Genomic DNA, 21,201 nt, shown 5'->3' on the forward strand with positions numbered 1-21,201 from the left:
TTATTTAAAGTGGTCCTCATGACACTTCTCAATAAAAGAAGTGAAGTGAAATGGTCCCCATAACACTTGTCATTAAAAGAAGTATAGTGAAATAGTCCACATGACACTTATCATCAAAAAAAAAGTTAGGAGAAAAATGGTCCCAAAAAATTAAAGTAACATTTGACTTTCCTAATTACAAAACCAGCCTATTTTTTTGAAACATTTATTTATTGAAACCAGCTTATTAAAAAGGAATTGAGGGAGTACATCAGATACAACTAGTCATATTTCATTATCTCCACTGGTCATAACATGAACTTATTGTTTAACATTTAGATAACTAGCTGATGTAGTACTAAATTAAAATATCGATGTCAACATCCTCCGGACCAAACCATCTCCAGGTTCGTCTAATCCTTCTCCGTTCACTTATGTCTCTAAATTGTTTATCCTCAATGCTAAATGTAATGGAATCCAAGTTTAGTTAATGAGTTATTTAATCAGGATTGTGCTTCTAAGATTTTTTATATGACCACCCTTAAAGTGGGCGAAGATGCTCTAATATGCACTTTAGGTCGAAAGGTGGTGATACTCTTTGTAATTTTAGTCCTGCTAATAGCTCTACTCAGCCTCAAGTTCCAATCATTGTTAAGAAACATCTTTGGAGACTGAACTTTCACGCAGCACTAATTTGATTGTGTGTAAATGTCTCAAAGACGTTATTGTTACTTGGGATAAACTGGCTAGGCACAAGTCTAATATTAACATTTATTGTAGTCTCTGTGTGTTGGGCTAGAGGCAGTTAATCACTTGTGTCTGGATTATAGATTTGTTCATACTTCGCAAGTGTCATCTCATACTGTACTAGCTTTTTAGTATGGGTTATTAGTTGTTCAAATTACAACTGCTTCTCATACATGTTTTACTATCGACCATGAATATCAGCTTAAGTCTATGCACATATGAATAAAACAAAGTCAATAATTTGCAAGCCTCTCAAAGGTTTATAAGATTTTATTTATGGCACAAAAATTGATGTTCAACTTATACTAGTTATGCGCATTCAATGAAGTTGTTTGATAAAGTTCTCAGTCATTTTGATTACTGAAGGGCACTTTCCAAGAGTGAAGCGTCAAAACAACCCTCTTCATTTCCAACGAATACATCAGTACTAAAATGCTCATATGGAACACAAAATTACCATGACAAATAAGCTTGATCATAAAACAACCTAGGATAGAGGTGAACTACTTGACTAGACTTAGAAAAAAATCTGCTTGAAAATTTGTGACAACAAGTGTGCTTCTGAACCAACGAATGAGCTGCATATAAGCTGAAAATCTCTCAAATTGTTTCCCTGAATCAAGATCCAACTAATTCATAGAGTCGGTCAATCTAAGTACGTAAAAAAAAGAAAAACCAAACACTCCACTAAAGGAGCATAATTCAGACATGATACAACTCAGAAATGACCTAAACCATTACATATGAGCAAAACCCATACAAGAAACCTCAATTACTACATAACTTTCAGTAAAATTGTTAGACAGATTTCTGCTTAGCTGTCAGGTGTTACAGCTGTATATACAACTGTTAAGTGTTCACAGCTCTACCAGTCTTCTTCTGCCACTTGTCTGTTACTCATAGGCTCTTTTGTTGACTTTCTGACTGGCTTACCTGTCCATGTCATCTGTGTAACTTTAAATGCTTATCTTGTAGTTTCATTAATTCTGTAATGAATAGACAGACTTTGGTCTGAACATTTCTAGGGTTTCTCTGTAATCTTTTCGTGTAATTCATTTCTTGTTTTCATCAAGAACTGTAAGTCTAATATGGTATCAATCGTTGGTAAGATCCTTTTTCTGTTGCCTTCTTAATCGATCTTTGATCATTCTGCTACTTTCTTTGATCTTTGATCTTTGATTTTTTGTTTTTCAATGGCTTACAATCACTATGATTCTCGTATTTCTCAAATTTCATTAAATCATATCTCTAATATCATCCATTTCAAACTCACATAAGAGAATTTTCTCACCTGGAAGAGTGTTTTATTTCCTCTATTGAAGAAATACAAGGTTTCAGGATTTCTTGATGGTTCTATTCCTTGTCCTCGAAAATACATTCAAGAATGGATTGATGATGATGAAAGGGAAATCGTTAATCAATCCTACAACAACTGGATTGAAGATGATAATATCCTAATTCTCTGGATTCAATCAATTATCTCTGATGTTGTTCTTCCTTATGTTGTTGGTGTTGTTTCTGCTAAGGAACTCTAGTATAATATTGAATTACGCTTTACTCGAAGCTCAACCACACATTCAATACAACTACGTACCAGACTACAATCTTTAAAGCTTGGATTTGGTCCTATGATTGCTTATCTTGGTGAAATCATGAAGATTGCTGACCAATTAGCTGCTTCTGTTCTCCAGTTTCCGATGATGAACTAGTTGTTACTATCTTAAACGGAATTAGTCAAAATTATCAAGCTTTCAGCACGTCAATTTGGTATTCGTTTTCCACCTGTTGATTCAAGGGAATTACACAATCTTCTGCTATCTGAAGAAGTTGTTGTTCAAAATTGATCTTCAGCTCTTCTCTCTGAAGCCAATAGTCGTGCCTTTGCTGCTTTTCAAGCCTCTACGCGCAATCAATATGAATCTCGTGGTCGTGGTAGAGGTAATTCATTTCATCCACCACCTAGGAGTAATTTTCAATTTCATCCACGATATCCTTCTCCTAGCTATTTCAATTTCACTTCTGTACCACCACCACCACCACCAGCAGCAACAACACAACCTTCTACTTCATCATTTTTAGACTCTATTGTATGTAAAATATGCATCAAACCTGGATATGATGCTCTCTCCTGTCGTCACCGCATGAATTTTGCCTATCAAAACACCAAAACACCACATCATCTTCATGCTATTTTAGAATTAACATAGAAACATATTGCCAACTTTGAATGACAACTATAACAATATAGAATTAACATGTTTAATCCTATAACAATATAAAATTAACATAGAAATATATTGCCAACTTTGAATGGTGCAAAGCATATGAAGCGCAACCCGTCCAAGATGATGTAATCAAGGAAACACACTGTATGAACACCTCATATATGTTGAAAAATATACTAATAAGGAGAAGAGAAACTCGCAGATCTTTAGGTAATGAAGTCACAGTATGAACTAGCAATGGAAACAGAGATTGCATCATTACATGGTATTCGTGTGACTTGAAATTCTTCAGCTCCGTGGGCTAATGCTCACGCAGTTGTGAAGATTGGAACAGAAGCTAGAAGGCACCCTTAAGTTCTTCAGCACTGTACAAAAAGATACTTTTTCATCTTTTGTTAAAGCGAATGATCCATCTTCCATTGTTTTTTTACCAGTTGCACTATCCTCTTTCACCCATAACCGCTTTTTAATACCCATCGCTTCCATATCTTTACGTGCATTTACACCATCTTTTGACTTACTATTACCCATGAGAGTATTAACAATATGCTCAGTTATGTTCTTTTCTGTATGCATAACATCTGTACAATGACGGACTGCGTTCGATCCCGAATTCGGAAAATCATGAAGTATGGACCTTCGAGAAAATAACGAGTGGTCAGAAACATCTTGATCGGAACCCTGTTGCAAACTATCCGCTTCTTCTCCTCTTTTATGTTTCTTTGCTGTTGGTTTACCCTTACCCTGTTTAGTTTTCATATCTTTCACCATCTCTTAAACTTGCAATCCTGTTAGTGGCCATGGAGCTTTACCATCTTCTACCCCTCCACTAAAATTTGTTTTGTCAAATCTGTACTTGTGTTGGGATGGCAGCCATCTTCCGTGTCCCATATAACATATCTTCTTACTATACGGCAGCCACTCTGAAACTGTTTCTTCACCACAGGTAGGACACGCATAATACCCATGAGTCACACATCAATCTAGAGTACCCAATGCCGGAAAATCATGAATAGCCCATAACAACCTTGCCTTCAACAGAAATTCAGAGTCCGTGAAGCTGTCGAATGCCATAACACCATCATTCGATAACTCTTTCAACTCCTCTATCAATGGCTGTAAGTAAACATCAATATCTTTACCTGGTGCTCTCGGACCTGATATCAACAAACATAACATGGAGAATTCGTGCTTCATACACACCGAAGGAGGAAGGTTGTACGGACACAGTATCACCGGCCAACAGCTGTCATTCATAGCAAAGCATCCATTTGGATTGAAGCCGTCAGTTGCTATCCCAAGAGTAACATTCCGTGCTTCCTTAGAAAATTCAGGACATAAATTATCCGCACACCGCCAAGCTGTAGAATCCATCGGATGACGCATGACATTAACATCTCTCTGTGCTCTAGAGTTCCAAAGCATTGCCTCTGCTATCCATGGTATACTATAAAGTCTTTTCAGCCTTACAATTATCGGAAAATGCCTTAACGTCTTTTGCGCAACTTGTGTAAGTTTTCTCTCATCATTAAAAACTCTTACGTACCTAGGTTCTTGACATACATGACACTTCACCAATGAAATATTATCCTTCCAATAAAGTATACAGTCATTTACACAAGCATCATAAGTCACATAATCCATCCCTAGCTCTTTAATAATATTCTTGATATCTGGATACTTACATGGCAGGGTGTTACCTTCGGGAAGCAACTCTTTCATCAATTCTAATATTGTGGTAACACCATTGTCTGAAATTCCATACTGAGTCTTTATGTTGTTCATCATTATCGCAGCGTACATTACTGACTTTCCATTCATACATGAAGGATATAATGGTTCTCTTGCCTTCTCAGCCGCTAATCTTTTTTTCTGACCACACCTGTTGGTTCCAACATTCTCATCCAACCCTGCTGTAACATTCTCATCAACACCTGCTGTAACATTCTCATCCATTCCTTCCTTAACATTCTCATCCACATCTGTGGTAATATTCTCATTCAAACCTGTTGTAACATCATCATTATCTGTTGCACATTCAGTTGTAGTATTATCCTTATGTGTTAATTATGTTGCTTGTACTGAACTTTCCCCATGATAGCGCCATGATGTGTACAACTCATACATACCATGTTTGAGCAAATGCAATGAGATCTCACTCAGTACAACTAAGCCTTTACCATTCATACAACGACGACAAGGGCATGAAAATAAATGACTCCCACCACCATTATTCTTGGCAAAATCTATGAATGACTTCACACCTTGTCTATATTCTAAAGACTTACGAGGACACTTCATCCATTTCTTGATCACATCATATGACATATTACCCTTCAAAATTGATATTTAACAGAATCAAATAAAATCACTTAGTCCTAGTGGTAGGGTTGCCGAAGCCCTTGAGTTTAGCGACAGAAACATCCTCTCAAAGAGGAGAGAATGCGCTACAAGTAGCTTTTGTAAATCACCACTAGGACTGTTATCATCATGCTCACGGAGTACATAAAACCAGACTTATTTATACCCAACTTAACATACAGACTATTATAATCATGCTAATACCAACTTATATTATAATCAACCAAATAAAATAACTTAGTCCTAGTGGTACAGGGTTGTCGAAGCCCTGCAAGTTAGCGACAAAAATATCCCCTCAAAGAAGAGAGAATGAGCTACAAGTAGCTTTTGCGAATAACCACTAGGACTGTTATCATCATGCTCACTGAGAATCAGTCAATATCAAAACAAAACTTCCTAACTTTAGTTCATTTAAATTTAAAAAACTATCTTAACATGAAGTAAAAGTTCAAATCATGATGAGCATATTTATGGAACATACAAACTGGAATTTAGGTTACTACCTTAACAGATTCCGTAACCGGTGCTTCTTTTCTGTTTGGCTCTTACCAAAAGGATTCTCTCTTGGCTCTGCAAAGACCAAGATACAAAACAACATTAGCCAAACTTTTAAAATGTATCGACTTTGAAGATCTTTTGAAGATATATAACATTATTCAACATTGTGAAGTTATAATCATCTATTTATTCTGCAATGATAAACCCAAAGCATATGTCACAACAACACACACTAATGCGAATTCCAGTACTCATCATGGACAGCTGTTGTAACTAGCATTTTATCCCAACCAAGAAACTCAAAAATCTCACACTTGAAGTTCATTATGACACTTATTGAAAAAATCTTCAGATAATAGTAAAACATAACAACTTAACGAATATAATCAACACGTTTCCTAGCTGCGCCAACTCAACCAAAACTATAATAAGCAATATAAGTCATCTAAGCCCATACAAACTGAAATTTAGAGAGTGTTGGTGCACTCTCTTTCTGATGAGAGAAGCAATTGCTTTCTTCTTAAGCAATTGGCTTACTCATAAGAAAGAGAGTGCTCTAGCTCTCATCAAACATTCCAAGAATATATAAGACTTTAGAAATGAATATTACAATTCAATGGGCACATTCATCAGTGTACCTTTATCAGATAGCACTCTGCCTAGTCAACTTACTATGCTTCTAAGGCAAAAAAACTACACCATGTCTAACAACAGTATGCATCTTTACACAAGAGGACTAGTGGATCAAAAACTAGAACATCCTAGTGAAACTAATGATGTCAATCAGCACCAATATCTTATAAACTAGAACTTATTGGAATTATCTTACAAACTAGAAATTAGGTTACAAAGTAGACAAAAAATTAAAAATTTCGAAATTTACATAAAACCCTAAAATCAGTTCAATCTTTCGAAACTTATACCTTCTAAGTCTTCAAAATTCTTCAATCTTCAAGTATTCAAACCCTAACAAGAAATTAGAAAAAAAAAATTGAATTAGATTTATATGAAGAAGATTAACAAAACATAACTCATATGAAACAAATATTTTTAGATTCACGGATTAAAAATGGAAAAAATAAAAATAAAAATGAAATGAAGCCCTAAATAGCAGATCGATTAAAAAAAAGATGAAACCCTAAAAATTGAAAAACTTATAACGATTAACACTTACACGGATTGATGACTGAAAGGTATTGAAAAGATTAAAGAGATTTCTGTGAAATTTCTCGGCTAATACGATCTCTGTGATGAAACTAGGGTTTCATCGCCTGAGAGGAGAGAAAAAGCAGAAGCAGAAGAGAGGAGAGAAAAAAGAGAAAAAAGAATAAGGATAATGAATATCGATCTGTTATAATATTGTTATCACGTGAATGGCACACTCGTGGGAGGAAATATCCTCTCGTATAACTAATCGTGGGTGGAAATATATTACTAGGCGTGTGAGTCGCAGGCGCACATACTCAAGGTGTGACGACCCAAGTGTGACCAAGCGTGTGAGTGGCACGCCTACAAAAATTTTCGTAACGGCTTAGACCTGTTACTAATTTTTTAAAATTTAGTAACGGCTCCAACCTGTTACGAAATATTTGTAACGACCATTTGTAACAGGAAATTTGTAACGGCCCATAAGCCGTTATGAATCCATGTTACTATTCCAGGAATTTTGTGTAGTGAAACACCAAAAGCATACTTCAGAGGATTCATCTTTAATTTGTATTCTCCGCATCTTTCAAAAACTTGTCTCAGAACTTCCAGGTGGGATGCTCGAGTCTTCGACTTCACTACCACATCATCAACATAATCTTCCACTTACTTGTGCATCATGTCATGGAATATAGCAGTCATAGACCATTGATAGGTAGCACCTGCATTTTTTAATCCAAAGAGAATCACAGTGTAATGAAAATTCCCAATGGGAGTACGAAATGCAGTATTGTTGGCATCATGCTCGTACATCTTGATTTGGTTGTATCCACTATAACCATCCATGAATGAGAACATACCATGACCACTGGTTGCATAAACGAGCATATCAATGTTGGGTAAGGGAAAATCATCCTTCGGACAACATTTATTCAGATTCCTGAAATAAACACAACATCTGATTTGACCATTTTTCTTCTTGACAGGAACATCGTTTGCCAGCCATGTTGGATGTTGAATTGGTTTGATGAATCCTGCTGCTAGTAGTTTCTGAATCTCGACTTTGATTTTCTCCTCAACTTCGTGTCTGAACTTCCTAGGCGGTTGTTTGACAACTTTGGATCCGGGAGTGATGTGCAGATGATGAGTGACTAATTTTTCGTCTAGACCAAGCATTTCTTCGTACGTCCAAGCGAAGACATCCTGATACTCTTTCAACAGATTTATCAGTTCTGTCCGTTCCTCTGGTGACAGCGTGGAACTAATTAAAATTGGCCTTGGATCATCCTCCGTCCCGATGTTGATTGTTTCTAGATCATCAGTGGTGGAATCAGTGCCGTCTTGCAATTATCGTGGAGCATCTTGAACTTCTTCGTCGAGTGATGGTTCGCTCTGACATGATTCTTCGGGGCGGGGAGACTTTTCATCGTTCTCCCATGTTAATTTATAATCTTCGCGTCGACAGTAAATGATCCCCCCTTCCGCATCGTGACTGTCTATGAAATTAGATCCCGGAGTTGAGACCCGATCCTTACGGCACTTGATCGGTGTAGCAGATGACTTGATCGACTTAGCACTTGAGGATGATGGTTTGTCAGCAACTTCTTTAATTCCAGCGTGGGAGTGGAGTACTGTAAATATTTCTTCGAGGTTCAGGGATGTCCTTTTGAGACTCAAGGAATTCAGCGTCATAGACGGGGGAGTAAGGAGATGATGAAGCCGCAATACGAATAATTTTGTTATTGAGCAGAGCCTTCATGCATTGATGGTATGTCAAAGGAACCACTTTATTTTCATGGAGCCACGGTCGTCCGAGTATCATGTGAGAATCAGGCTCTTGTTCGATCACGTGAAATTTGGCCTTTGATTGAATAGGCCCTACCTTCAAGTCTATGTATGCATATCCATATATCTAGATCTGGCTTCCTTCAAAACTTGTCATTAAGATGGGATGGCGAACAATTTTACTCTACGGTAACTTGGCCTCTTTGAGAGTCGTCATAGTAATAATATTTGTAGAAGCGCCCGTATCGACAAGAGCTCTCTTGAATTCAGAGTCTTTGATAAAACCATTCACGTAAAAGGCTCGATTATGCCCTTTCTCTTCCATGCGGTATTCTTCTCCGAACGTGATATTGTTGATCGAATGCTCAGACATCATGGATGTTTCTTCAACTAGTAGGCATGACGGAGTTAGCTGCACGTTTGATGATATTTGGTTGAGTGCAGCGAACGTGTTCGTACGTTGATCCCTTGAGAAGTGAAGGAGTTCACATAGATTTTCAATCAAGTGTGTGACTTCCTGATCCACCGACTTCTCGTAAGTAATGAAACTGTTGGTTTGAGGAGCATCAGTGATAGTAGAGCTGAGATGTTCCACCATTTCTTCTCACAAAAGTCTTGTCAACTCTACCTTACAGTTGAATAGTTCATCGATCGCTTCTTTCAATCGATTGATGCTCCCAGCCAAAATTCCTTGCTTCCGTGCCAATTCAGCCAATGATGGGATTTCCCCGTCGGATGCATCAATAGAGGGAAAACGAGTAGTGAAGTAAGGATGACGAACATTACTAGAGTCGTTCGAACGAGCATGAGGAGCGTCACCATTTTAAATACTCTGGTTAGGATCTGGAGTTTCTGAAGTATACCTAAGACCGACCATCATGAAAACTAAGATTGCAACCGAGAGAATGATCTCCCACCGTGGTCGCCAATCTGTAGATGGAGAAAAACGATTTGTTGGTATTTACGGAATTGAGGAGACGACCGTGCGGAGGAGACTCCTTAAACCGAGCGAGATGTTTATCCTTACACAGATGCACAGCAAAAAGGAGTGCTTTAAGTTCGAGAGATCAATCTGTAGGACTCCGGCCTAAACCAAGACAATGGTTGTTCCAGAGTCAATTCGGTCACAAGAGAGGATGGATCTGTAGGAGGGAAGCTTAGAAATGTGTGAGATCAATGCTGATTGAAGATTGTAGGTATGTTATGTATTCTGCGTTAAGAAATAAGATAAGTTCTGATTGATTGAATTTGCTCTGTTGAGAGCAATTGCTCAGATGTTGAGTTCTTAATCTCTTGTTGTCTGTTTGACGAGATATTGTCTTATTTTCAATCATGATTCAGAGACTTATTTATATTGCTAGAATTGTAAACACCTTGATCCCATGAAGTGTGACAGTTGCTGGAGTCAAAGAGTTGGTAAGTGGAAATCGTGTTAAAACTTGTTGCTCATCGTGAAGAGACTTGGTTGATTTTCCATCCACTACTTTTCTAACTCCTCCAACTGATTGCACGACTTGCTCACATTCTTATCATGTGTATGAAAACACATGCCGTAGACCACCAGACCAAAACCCTAGTTAATATCCCACATGTGACACGATTGATGTCTCGTGATTGTGGAGTCTGCAAGGCATACGTGTATTTAGTTAGGTCGTTCGATGGATTGTTGAATATTGATAGTTGAACCAATATTCCTTAGTCTGAGAAAATATTGCTCATCTGAGCAAATGTTGTGTAAGGACCCTCAAGCTCGTCAACGCTATTAAACCAGTCAAGTGACGAATTAGCCGATAGTAACTCGATTAGTTTAACATGAACGTTAATTAATAGGAATTAATCTAACAATGATTTAGATACGAAACTAGTACCATTAGATAGATCTCGAAAAGTTACGCGGAATGGACTACTCGAACGTGTCAATCGGATACCGGATGAAGAAGATTTATCAGTTTGTTTACGGAAGGTAAAATAATAATTTCGTTGATGGACTCAATGGAATCCCTTATCCAAGATGTGGTGCCTCAGTAGTTTTGGTCGGCCTTATCCCCAGACCATGAAGATAAACTCGATTTATCCTTCTTCTTCTTTCTTATTCTTCATTCTTCTTTCTGTTTCTTCTTCTCTTTCCTTCTTCCCCTGCTCTTCTTTCTCTGCGTGTGATTGAGGACAATCGATGAGTTAGAGCGGATGAATTAGAAGATGCTGATGAAGATATGAGGGTGTTGTTGATATTTATTGGTTTCGGTAAAAGAAGAAAATGATGCTTTTGTAATCATAATTAAGGTTTATAGTGTTGATTGATGTTCTGAAGATTTAAAAGATGAATTCTGGAACCATTGTTAGATGAGGAATCATGGGTTGGTGTTTGATTGAGGCTTTGAAGTTGTTCTATTGATTGAATCAAGATTTAGGGTTTTCTGAGTTGGATTGGAATTCGATTTGAGTAAGGATTAAGAGGAGTTAGACGGAATTACAAGATGGTTTTGCTTAATTGGAGAGTTTGATTGATGTTTTGACATTGAATTCGAGATTGAAGATAATTAGGGTTTCATGTTCTTCCCCAAATTGAAGAATTAGGGTTTGTTTTCTGTTTGAAGGAAGATTGTTAGGAATTGGCTATGATGGGAGGGTAGTTTAGGGAGGAGATGATGCTGAATGAACTGAATTGGTGGGTTGCTGTAGTTTCAAGAATAATCGAATCAAACACGAAGATGAACTGATATCAAATAGCTGGAATGATATTTGAGGCAATTGTTTCTCCAAAGTAAATTAATATAGCCTTCAGTTTATTAATGAGTACATATATTGGATTATGGAATTGTGATTGTGGATACAAATTAGTTATGCAAATGAAGAACAAGAGTCTTATAGAAGGGTATATGTGTTGTTGTGAGAATTGAATGTGACTCTGAAATGAAGTATGGGGATATTGATGTTGTTGTGATGATGTTGTTCTGTGGCTGCTTTGGTGTTATTGAATGCATGGATGCCATTGGAGGTCTGTTGGTGTTGTGATGGCAGTCTAGAGGGGGTTAGTAGCTAGAGATGTTGTTCGTGTATCTGTGACTGCAGGTGTTGGGAGTTGAGTTATTGGTGAGTTGTATTAGTTCAGATTGAGTTAAGAGATGGCCTAGTGGGGTTGGTGGTATGAACTAAGAGGCGTAAGGATAATGAAATTGGCAGGGTAATGAGGTGGTGGTAGCTAGCACAAGGATTGTTGTGCAGTTTAAGTGATTTATGGATAATCTGTGTATCAAAATGAAAATATAAATTAGGGACTGGTGGAGATTGAATTAGAATTGGTTTGGGTGTGTGTGTTTGTGGTTTAAGGAGTTGTTTAACAGTTCAGTTGAGGGAGTGAACTGAATTTAGAAGAAGCTGAGTATTGCTTGGTACTACAATTACAGGTAACCTGTATTTGAATTTAAAGTGAGTTATGAAGTTTATATGCATTGAATGTATGATTGAAGTGTTAAGCTGAAGCTGATATTTGTGAACAATCTGGTAGAACTGAATGAAGAGAAGTTAGATGGTTGATTGTAGAGTTGTAGATAATATTGGCTGTGAAAAGCTTGGAACTGCATATTGCAGGTAATCAAAATTGTTGTTTGTAAATGAAATTCATTATTGTTTTTTACTTGAACTAAAGTTGGATTGTTAAACAAGAAGTTGAGAATATAAGACTAGAGTTGAAGTTTGTCTGAAATAGAATTGTTGCATGTTAGTCATCCCAGTCAATCTAGCTGACTCACCTGAATCAGTCTTAGTGACTGAGTTAACCCAGTCTTGATTCATTTGACCAGAATAGTTAGATGTTAACTTCTTTGACTTGACCAGACCTTGGACTCTGACCTTGACTTTAGACGTGGACCGTCAGTTGATAGACACATTTTTGTGTTTAATTTGATCTCGATACTATATATTGTTGGCACTCGAGTTTGTACTAATTTTGGTGTTTTATGTGTTTGTAGGCACCTTTGGAAAATAAACATTTTTTGGAAAATTCGACTCGAAAAGTTGGTAAAAGCCCCGGAGGACACGTGTTATTCGGACTCTCACCGTTGGATAAGGGGCACCTCAATTACTAAGGGGCACCCCAGGTCACCCCAAAAGGCATCTGCTATTCGCACCCCAGTACAGGATTAGGGGGAGGTCATCTTCTCCATTTGAATTTTGTTTTTGGCGGGAAAATGGAGAACACTTCTGCAGATTTTTGATCGAATTGTTGAACGTGTTCTAGGGAGATTCAATGGCTGATTTTTGGTAGATAGTTGTGATATGGCCTATTAAACACATTGTGGGCGTTTGGTTCGACCATAATTGGCTAGAATCAGCTAAACAATTCACGGGTTGAAAACAGGGCAGTTCGTGTATATCACGGGTTTCACGTGATTTGGAGAAGATTCAACGTGTTTTGTGCGTGCATGAAAGACCCTCACAACCTGTTGGAGCGTGAAGGAGTTAAATATGGTAATTTGGAGGCTTGAAAACGCGTGAGAAGATGAAACAGGAAAGAAAATATTCCTAGAAATATTTTCTTTACTGCCGAGTTAAAGAGAATTCGATGGGTCTGTTGGCTATAAATAGGTTGCTGGGGTTGAGTAGAGAGGGTGTCGAGAGTCTGGGGGGCTGAGGAGAGCCAGAGAAGAAGAAATTCGAGTTTTCCCAAACTCGGTTTCTGCTCCTGCTGAAGAACATGAAGAACACGAAGAACGGACCTGCACCAACATTCGTTTTTCTACAGTAATAACGACTCACACCTGTGGGTCGTACATCAGGCAGACTTATTTGCTACAGCGTTTGCGACAGAGCTGCAGCAGTCTTATTTTGTCACTGAGGGTCGTAGTTCTCTGGTTTGTAACAAATATAATTGTTACAAACCCGGTTTTATTGTATTTCTCATATTCTCATCATTTGTAAACCATTTTTGAGCATCAATGAAATATTTTGAGAGGTTTTCCAACATGATGAGCGGCTAATTCCCTCGTAACCAAGGCAATGGAGGAAGCTATTCACGCAACATAAATGGGTAACTATTTCATTTAATTATATAATTCACCTAATCGCTGCTTTTGCAGAGTTTTAAATTATTTGAATGATTGTCTTAATTATTTGTTATTCAGTTTGATAGGTTATGCTTGGTTTAATCTCTTGATAATCTATGCTTAAGGTTTACAAATAATGTTTGAGAATCTGTATGATTGATAGTGAATTAAAGATAAAAGAGGACTTAAGAATTGAATAGAGTTTTGAAATATTTATCATTCAATTTTGCATAATAGTGGAATCTAGTGTCTTGGTTACCTCTCGCACCCATTGTTAATATTTTTGTATATATAATTTTATCAAATCTAAAATTCCATCCTTCACAAGTCCGAAGGAACCTATTTACTACAATCACAATCAAAAACTAATCATTTTGGCGCCGCCGACGCGGATTTGTGCTTAGGTAGAATTTTTAGGTTTTTATTATTTTTTATTCCATTTGTTCTTTTTACGTCTCTTTGGTTGTGTCTTTGTATTACAGGTTTGAAGTTGGATACTAAAGACCTTGGAATCAAAGCTTAAAGCTAAAAGAGAAGGAAAAAGACAAAGCAAAAAAATAAAGAAAAAAGAAGAAAAAAAAAAAGGAGAGAATTATTATTTTTTTTTTTTGAGACTTTCCATTTTTTTTGTAATTATTATTATTTATTTTTTTCTTTTCTTTGGACTGGACTTTGGACAATTTATTTTAACTTTAAACCCTACGGAAGGGTTATATAAAAAAAATTAAATATAAACTGTTTGCAGGGAAGGACGACGATTACAATATCGTCTCGGCCCCTCGGGTTCGCACATGACATAGGAGTCGTGGCCCGAGTCGACTTCAGCGGTTCTGCGCCCGTCTGGTACGGGAGGTAAGCTTTCGAAACACCCGCGAATCCCCTGTCAGCGGGTTTATTGTATGCCTTAAGGTGAATATATGCTGAGGATTTGAACGGTTGTTTTAATTTCCTAGTAAAGGGAAGGCCTGGCCAATTAAGATAAGGACTCGGATTTCATCACCGTTTCCTTCTTGCCCGCTTTAGGAAAACGAAACCAAACGCGAACCTAAGCTTAAAATTTTGACTAGAACGAGACCTATAGGGTAACGAGCTTAGTAGGAAAGTCGTTCGAAAAATATTGGTTACTCTTTTAGCATACTTCGAAGTTCATGATGGTTTCTGTGAGTTGAATGCGTGATTGCGCCGCCTTGTGATAGCGGTGAGGCCTTGGGTATCAAAGCTCCACTGAGCTTCCCTCGCCTCAATTCAACTTACTTTGACTCGGATTGATTCCAGAGGGGTTTGCTTAAATTGTAACGAATTCCCTTTCGAAGGATTAGAAGCTGGTCTAGAAACAATCTAAGTGGAGCCATCATGCTTTTGTGTTTGCTATTTTTAGGTTTGATTTGGTCGAGTCAGCCTTGTTTGTGATTGTGTAGAATTCCCTTGCAATTAAGAATGTCGAACTGGTATGATAGAAGCCAATACAATGATTATCGACCTGAATTTGAATATGGACATCATCCTTTCTATGACCATGTTGGGAATAGTGGTTGGGAACGCCATCCTTTTCAAGGTTATGGTTCATACCATAGTGAGCCCAATTACTATCCACACGCGAATTGGTCTTACGAGCAAGAAAATCAGGAACATTATAGTACTAGTTACGCGTTTTTGGAAAATTACTTAAAAACTAGTCCTGATTATGATATTTGAACCTGTTCCTTCTCTAGAAGAGACCCAACAACGGATTAAAAGGACGTATAAACGTTTAGTTGCAATGAATAGTTTAAAAGAAGAGTGTACACGGTATTCTGAGATGATAAACGAGAGTAGTGAACGTATAAGTGTTATGCTCAGTGAAATTCAGGCACATCTAGAGGCAGAAAATGAACAGTTAGCTAATGCTGCTCGAAATGATCTAAATTTCCAAAATAGTGTTTCTAATTCTACCCTTGATATCAATAGTGAATATTTTCCTAATTTAGAGGACGAGGTTAGAATAAAAGACAATACTTATTTAGATAAGGTTCAATCATCTTCGTACTATTATGATGAGGATAGTAGTAATGAAGAATCTGAAATGTATAGGCATAGTGATCAAGAATCTATTAATCCAATTGAGATTTATAATGATTCTAGTTCAAATCCAAATAATTTTTATGATTATTCACCTATTCAAAAGGACGAGGATTTGATTAGGGATACCACCGTTTTAGACGATGTAGTTTTTCCTTTTGATTACGAAGCCGATAATGCTTTAGAGGAACGGGTTTATTCCGAAAATGTTGTTTCAGAGTCTAGCGACTTAGAAACAATAGTCTTAGACGAAGAAAATGAACTCGTAGATCTATCAAAATATGAGTGAGGATGCGTCACTTGAGTATAAACTCGAAGAAGCAATTGACTATTTTCAGGATTCCAATGATCTAGAAATTAAGGAAATTGTAGCTAGTCTATCTAGAGATACCCAAAAATCTAAGTTTGGGGGTGATTATCATTCTCCTTGTGCCATACCTTTAGCTCTTACAGAGATCCCTCATTTTGGACTTGATATCTCTGCCTCGACCATTTTACAAGATTACCTTAATACTCGTTTTCCCGAACCTAATGATGTCCAGGAAGAAGTTCAGTCGTTAGAAACCCATCCTATGGTTGATGTGGTTTGCCCAGGCTATGATACCCTGATTGACTTTGTTTTCCAACCAAATAGTTTTCTTCCAAATGTGGGAACGTTTATATTTCAAATGTGTCGAATATTAAGTTGTGAGACTAAACCTAAATGCTTTAGGAAATTAGAATCGACACATTTGCTTAAGAGTGACCACTACTCTCATTGTGGTCAATTTTGTAAGTCAAATCTTATTGACTTAGAGGATCCTCAGTTATTTACGTTATTATTATGCGCTTCTGAGATCATATTTGAGTTTTTCCAGACTGTAGGACCTAATGATTCAGATCCCACCTATGAAGAAACGCAACCAATGAAAATATTTTATTTAGACCCTTTCTTAGAACCTGAACCTGAACCACAATTAGATATAAATATCTTAATCAGGAAACTAGATAAGGGCATGTTATCCTTGTTCACTTTCTTGGGTTATTGTAGTTTCCTTTGGTCAGCTCTTTTTGGTTTTGAAGACCCACAGTTATTTCGGCTGTTACTTTTTGATTCTATGAGGTGACTAATTCCTTCCGATGTCTGGCTGAAGACTTTAAACTTAACACTTCTTGGGAGGTAACCCAATCTCATGCGACACGATAATATCTTTCCTTAACTCTTTTGCTTCAAATGGTAACAGTTTCTCCTTGTTCATATGCTTTTAATTTTATCTTTAGAACGTTGAGGACAATGTTAGATTTAAGTTTGGGGGTATGGGAGAAACTTTTTAGTTGCACTTTTGAAACTTCTAGCGTCACATGGTATCCGGTTAGCTAAGTTTACATACTGTTTCTCACCGAAAAGATAGAAATTGGAATGCTAGAGATAACAACTTATTGAGACATTAGAGAAAAAAACATTGAGATCCTTGAAATTTAGGAGAGAACTTGTTCCTTTTAGAGGGTAACCGTGATGGACCTAACCATACATGATGGAAAGGCAAGTAGGTCAGGGAAATGCCAGAAAAACAAAGCAACCTCACAATGTAGTCTTAGTTACTGGATTGCGACTCTCTCTCAGTAGAAACTTATCATCATCAACAAGCGGAGAGACATCAAAATCTATGAAGAAAGTAGAAGACGTTTTAGGTTTAGAAGCAACAATAGAAGAGAATAATTCAAAAATCAAAGTTGAAGTTATAAGAGAAAATGATATAAGTTGTTAGAATCCATGATACCAAGACATCACAAGTTGCGAAGATCCAAGTTTTGAAAGTCCTTCTCTCATGGCCATGTAAATTTTTGTCTTGTAATTTTTTGTTTTCAAAAAAAAAATGAAAAAAATAATAATAATAATAAAAAAAAAATGAAAAATGAAAAAAAAATGAAACATCATTACGTTGTTTTTGTTCAATAAGGCCATAGGGAAGAAGAAATTTATAAGTCAAGCAAGAAATCGAAGAGAAGAGTTAATTGTCAAGGTTCTATGAGGTTCGAGAGTTTATCATCAACAGTTGAAGACCGAAGAAGGCGTTGTTTCTACTAAGCACTGTGAGAGAGTCGAAGAAAGATGCATTTTGGTTGCTTTGTTAGTCTGCTTTCAATCTGGCACAAAATCTTTCTAGCACTGGTTTAACTCATCACACATAATTAGTCTAGCTGTGTAGCAGATGTCCCTCTCATTTTTATCTCTCTCTTAATCTTATCCATCTGTAAAGCAGCGGACGCATCTTACAATGTTTATCTAGCTGTATAGCGGATATATCTTTATCTAGCAGTGGTGTGGATGTGTCTCCCATTTTCTTCTGTCAGCTTTAGAGCTGACACCTTTAATTTCTCTGGCATTCTACTTACTTGGAGATAGGTTGAGAATATGTATGTCCTCATAGCTCTTTGGATACTTGTGACCAATTAGGAGTAAAGGTTTTGTGGGTACACCTCTGGTAAACCCTCCAGAGACAACACTCCGCCGCTAGGGCCACCTAGCGGTTTAAGTGCCTGCTGCACGTGCTAAGTGTAGTCTTTTTATCTTTTCAAAAATAAATTTTGCTCGAGGACTAGCAAATAATAAGTTTGGGGGTATTTGATAGACACATTTTTGTGTTTAATTTGATGTCAATACTATATATTGTTGGCACTCGAGTTTGTACTAATTTTGGTGTTTTATGTGTTTGTAGGCACCTTTGGAAAATAAACATTTTTTGGAAAATTCGACTCGAAAAGTTGGTAAAAGCCCCGGAGGACACGTGTTATTCGGACTCTCACCGTTGGATAAGGGGCACCTCAATTACTAAGGGGCACCCCAGGTCACCCCAAAAGGCATCTGCTATTCACACCCCAGTACAGGATTAGGGGGAGGTCATCTTCTCCATTTGAATTTTGTTTTTGGTGGGAAAATGGAGAACACTTCTGCAGATTTTTGATCGAATTGTTGAACGTGTTCTAGGGAGATTCAATGGCTGATTTTTGGTAGATAGTTGTGATATGGCCTATTAAACACATTGTGGGCGTTTGGTTCGACCATAATTGGCTAGAATCAGCTAAACAATTCACGGGTTGAAAACAGGGCAGTTCGTGTATATCACGGGTTTCACGTGATTTGGAGAAGATTCAACGTGTTTTGTGCGTGCATGGAAGACCCTCACAACCTGTTGGAGCGTGAAGGAGTTAAATATGGTAATTTGGAGGCTTGAAAACGCGTGAGAAGATGAAACAGGAAAGAAAATATTCCTAGAAATATTTTCTTTACTGCCGAGTTAAAGAGAATTATATGGAGTGAATGAGCGAGATTCGATGGGTCTGTTGGCTATAAATAGGTTGCTGGGGTTGAGTATAGTGATGAGTGCTAAAAAGTGCATATTTCTATATATTTTTCTTGGCATTTAACTCATCTTTTGTGCATTAATTCTACATTTTATCCCATATTCTGTATTTTCATTGTTTTCAAGAATAAATATTTTTATTAATTAATTTTGCATTTTTAGGTAATAAATAAAGTTTGGATGAATAGCGGAGCGAAAAGAGCAGAAAAGTAGTGAAAAGCCGGGAGGAATTACACAAGGAAGCCGTGAAGAATGTTGTGCACAAGACCAAAAGGCTAGAAGTGGGCTTGAAGAGGAAGAATTGTTCTTAAAGAAGATATGGGCTTGGCATACCCAAGGCCCAAAACCCTCACCCAAATCCATTTCCAATATCCATACCCGCATTCATCTTCAGCCGTCAGATTGGATCATCTCAACATCCTACGGTCGATTCATCATAGTGCATCAAAATCTGAAGCTCCTGAAAAACACTATAGCACCTAACTCCATCTTGAGCCGTCAGTTTCGTTGTACTTTCGCATCCAACGGTCGCTCCTCGCTTCCTTCCATCTCGTCGTTAGATCGATCCATCATCTCCACATCCCACGGCTCATCCTCGTTGTTCATCCAATTTGCTACAACCGCCCAACACCCGAGCACTAAATATCTATACCCAAACCAAACAACCCCCTTCTCTCTTCGTTCATCTCCTTCTTCCCCTCTTCTGCAACAGCGACGCTGTCTCCATCACCACCACCATAACCCACAAATCACTCAACTACCACCACTCGAGCCATCATCACTTCTAACAACCAAGACCTACTTTTCTAGCCACTTATTACATCACCTCCTAATCGTTTCATCTCACAGGAACCCTAGGTTAGGAGTTGATGAAATAGGTGAGGTTAGAGGATAAATCGAAGGCATGGGTAGCATCAGCAGACGAGAAGGAAGCATGGGTGAGAGCTATCAGTCGTTTTCAGAGATTAGGTAAGGATTTTTTGTAAAACCCTAATTTCATAAATTGGGGATTTTTGGGGGAAAGTTAGTGTACGTCTAATTATGGGCATGGGTGAAAGTTTTCGAGTAGTTTTCAATGTATTAGGTGATTTAATCTCACTTTTTGTCAGACCCTAATTTCACTGATTTGGGGATTTTGGAATTTTTTTTGTTGTATCTATAAAAGGGTGTTAGGGGTTGTGAAATTCGGCATCTCTGGTCTAGCCAGTGAGCAATATTTGCAGTTCAATATTAATTTCAAAATTCATTTTCAATTCATCCATGTTGAATCTCTCTTAAAGGTTGAATGTGAATTGTATGCTGTGTAATGTGGAGCATGTTTATACCTGTTAGTATCATGATTACAAGCATGTCCATGTTCTAATTCACTTGCTAGGGTTTAGAGGAAGCTCTTGATCATATGCTAGGAATGTTAATGTATTTGTATGTTCTTTTATTGAGCTGAATTGCCTTAGGATGAATGCTTAGCCATTTGGGCTACCTGCTTGTGATCACCTGTGCTGTTAGAAGACAGCTGATACTAGGAGTGGAGCTAGGTCTTTGGCCAAGAATTCAATCCACTAGAGAGATTGCCTTAAGCTAAACTAGCTAGAGGAGCTAAATGCCTGTGATTAGTTGTGCTGATTAAAGACAACTGATGCTAGGGGTAATTTGGTTAGGATAGTTAGTAGAATCCTCATTGTAGTCTTTCATGAAAGAACAAGACATACATTGCATCATAATTTCCTTAGCCTAGGGTCAAGTAGTGGAATCAAAAGCCTTAGTACCTTCTTTTGAATTCAGATAACTTTGGAAATTTAGAAAACTTTAACAAATCCTCCAAGTCCCTGTGGACAAACCTCTATTTACATTCTATCTTCATCAAGACCCTGTATACTTGTAGGTAAAACATAGGTTGTAGTTTTTAGGTCTCATTCCTTGAGCTACCATATAGAGGGTGTCGAGAGTCTGTGGGGCTGATGAGAGCCAGAGAAGAAGAAATTCGAGTTTTCCCAAACTCGGTTTCTGCTGCTG

At 37.5% G+C, this 21,201-nt stretch overlaps 1 protein-coding gene across 1 annotated transcript; it reads right to left on the reverse strand.

Annotated features, from left to right (window-relative positions):
- Nucleotides 1–3,929: 3,929 nt before the first annotated feature.
- On the reverse strand, nucleotides 3,930–5,279 carry LOC113315360. The gene is made up of 2 exons (XM_026563649.1): nucleotides 5,081–5,279; nucleotides 3,930–4,978 (listed from the first exon to the last, which is right to left on the reverse strand). Exons 1-2 carry the CDS (start codon nucleotides 5,277–5,279, stop codon nucleotides 3,930–3,932), a joined length of 1,248 nt encoding a protein of 415 aa, XP_026419434.1.
- Between the last annotated feature and the right edge of the window lie 15,922 nt (nucleotides 5,280–21,201).

Source organism: Papaver somniferum, chromosome 10 (assembly GCF_003573695.1).
Source record: "Papaver somniferum cultivar HN1 chromosome 10, ASM357369v1, whole genome shotgun sequence".
Lineage (NCBI taxonomy): Eukaryota > Viridiplantae > Streptophyta > Magnoliopsida > Ranunculales > Papaveraceae > Papaver > Papaver somniferum.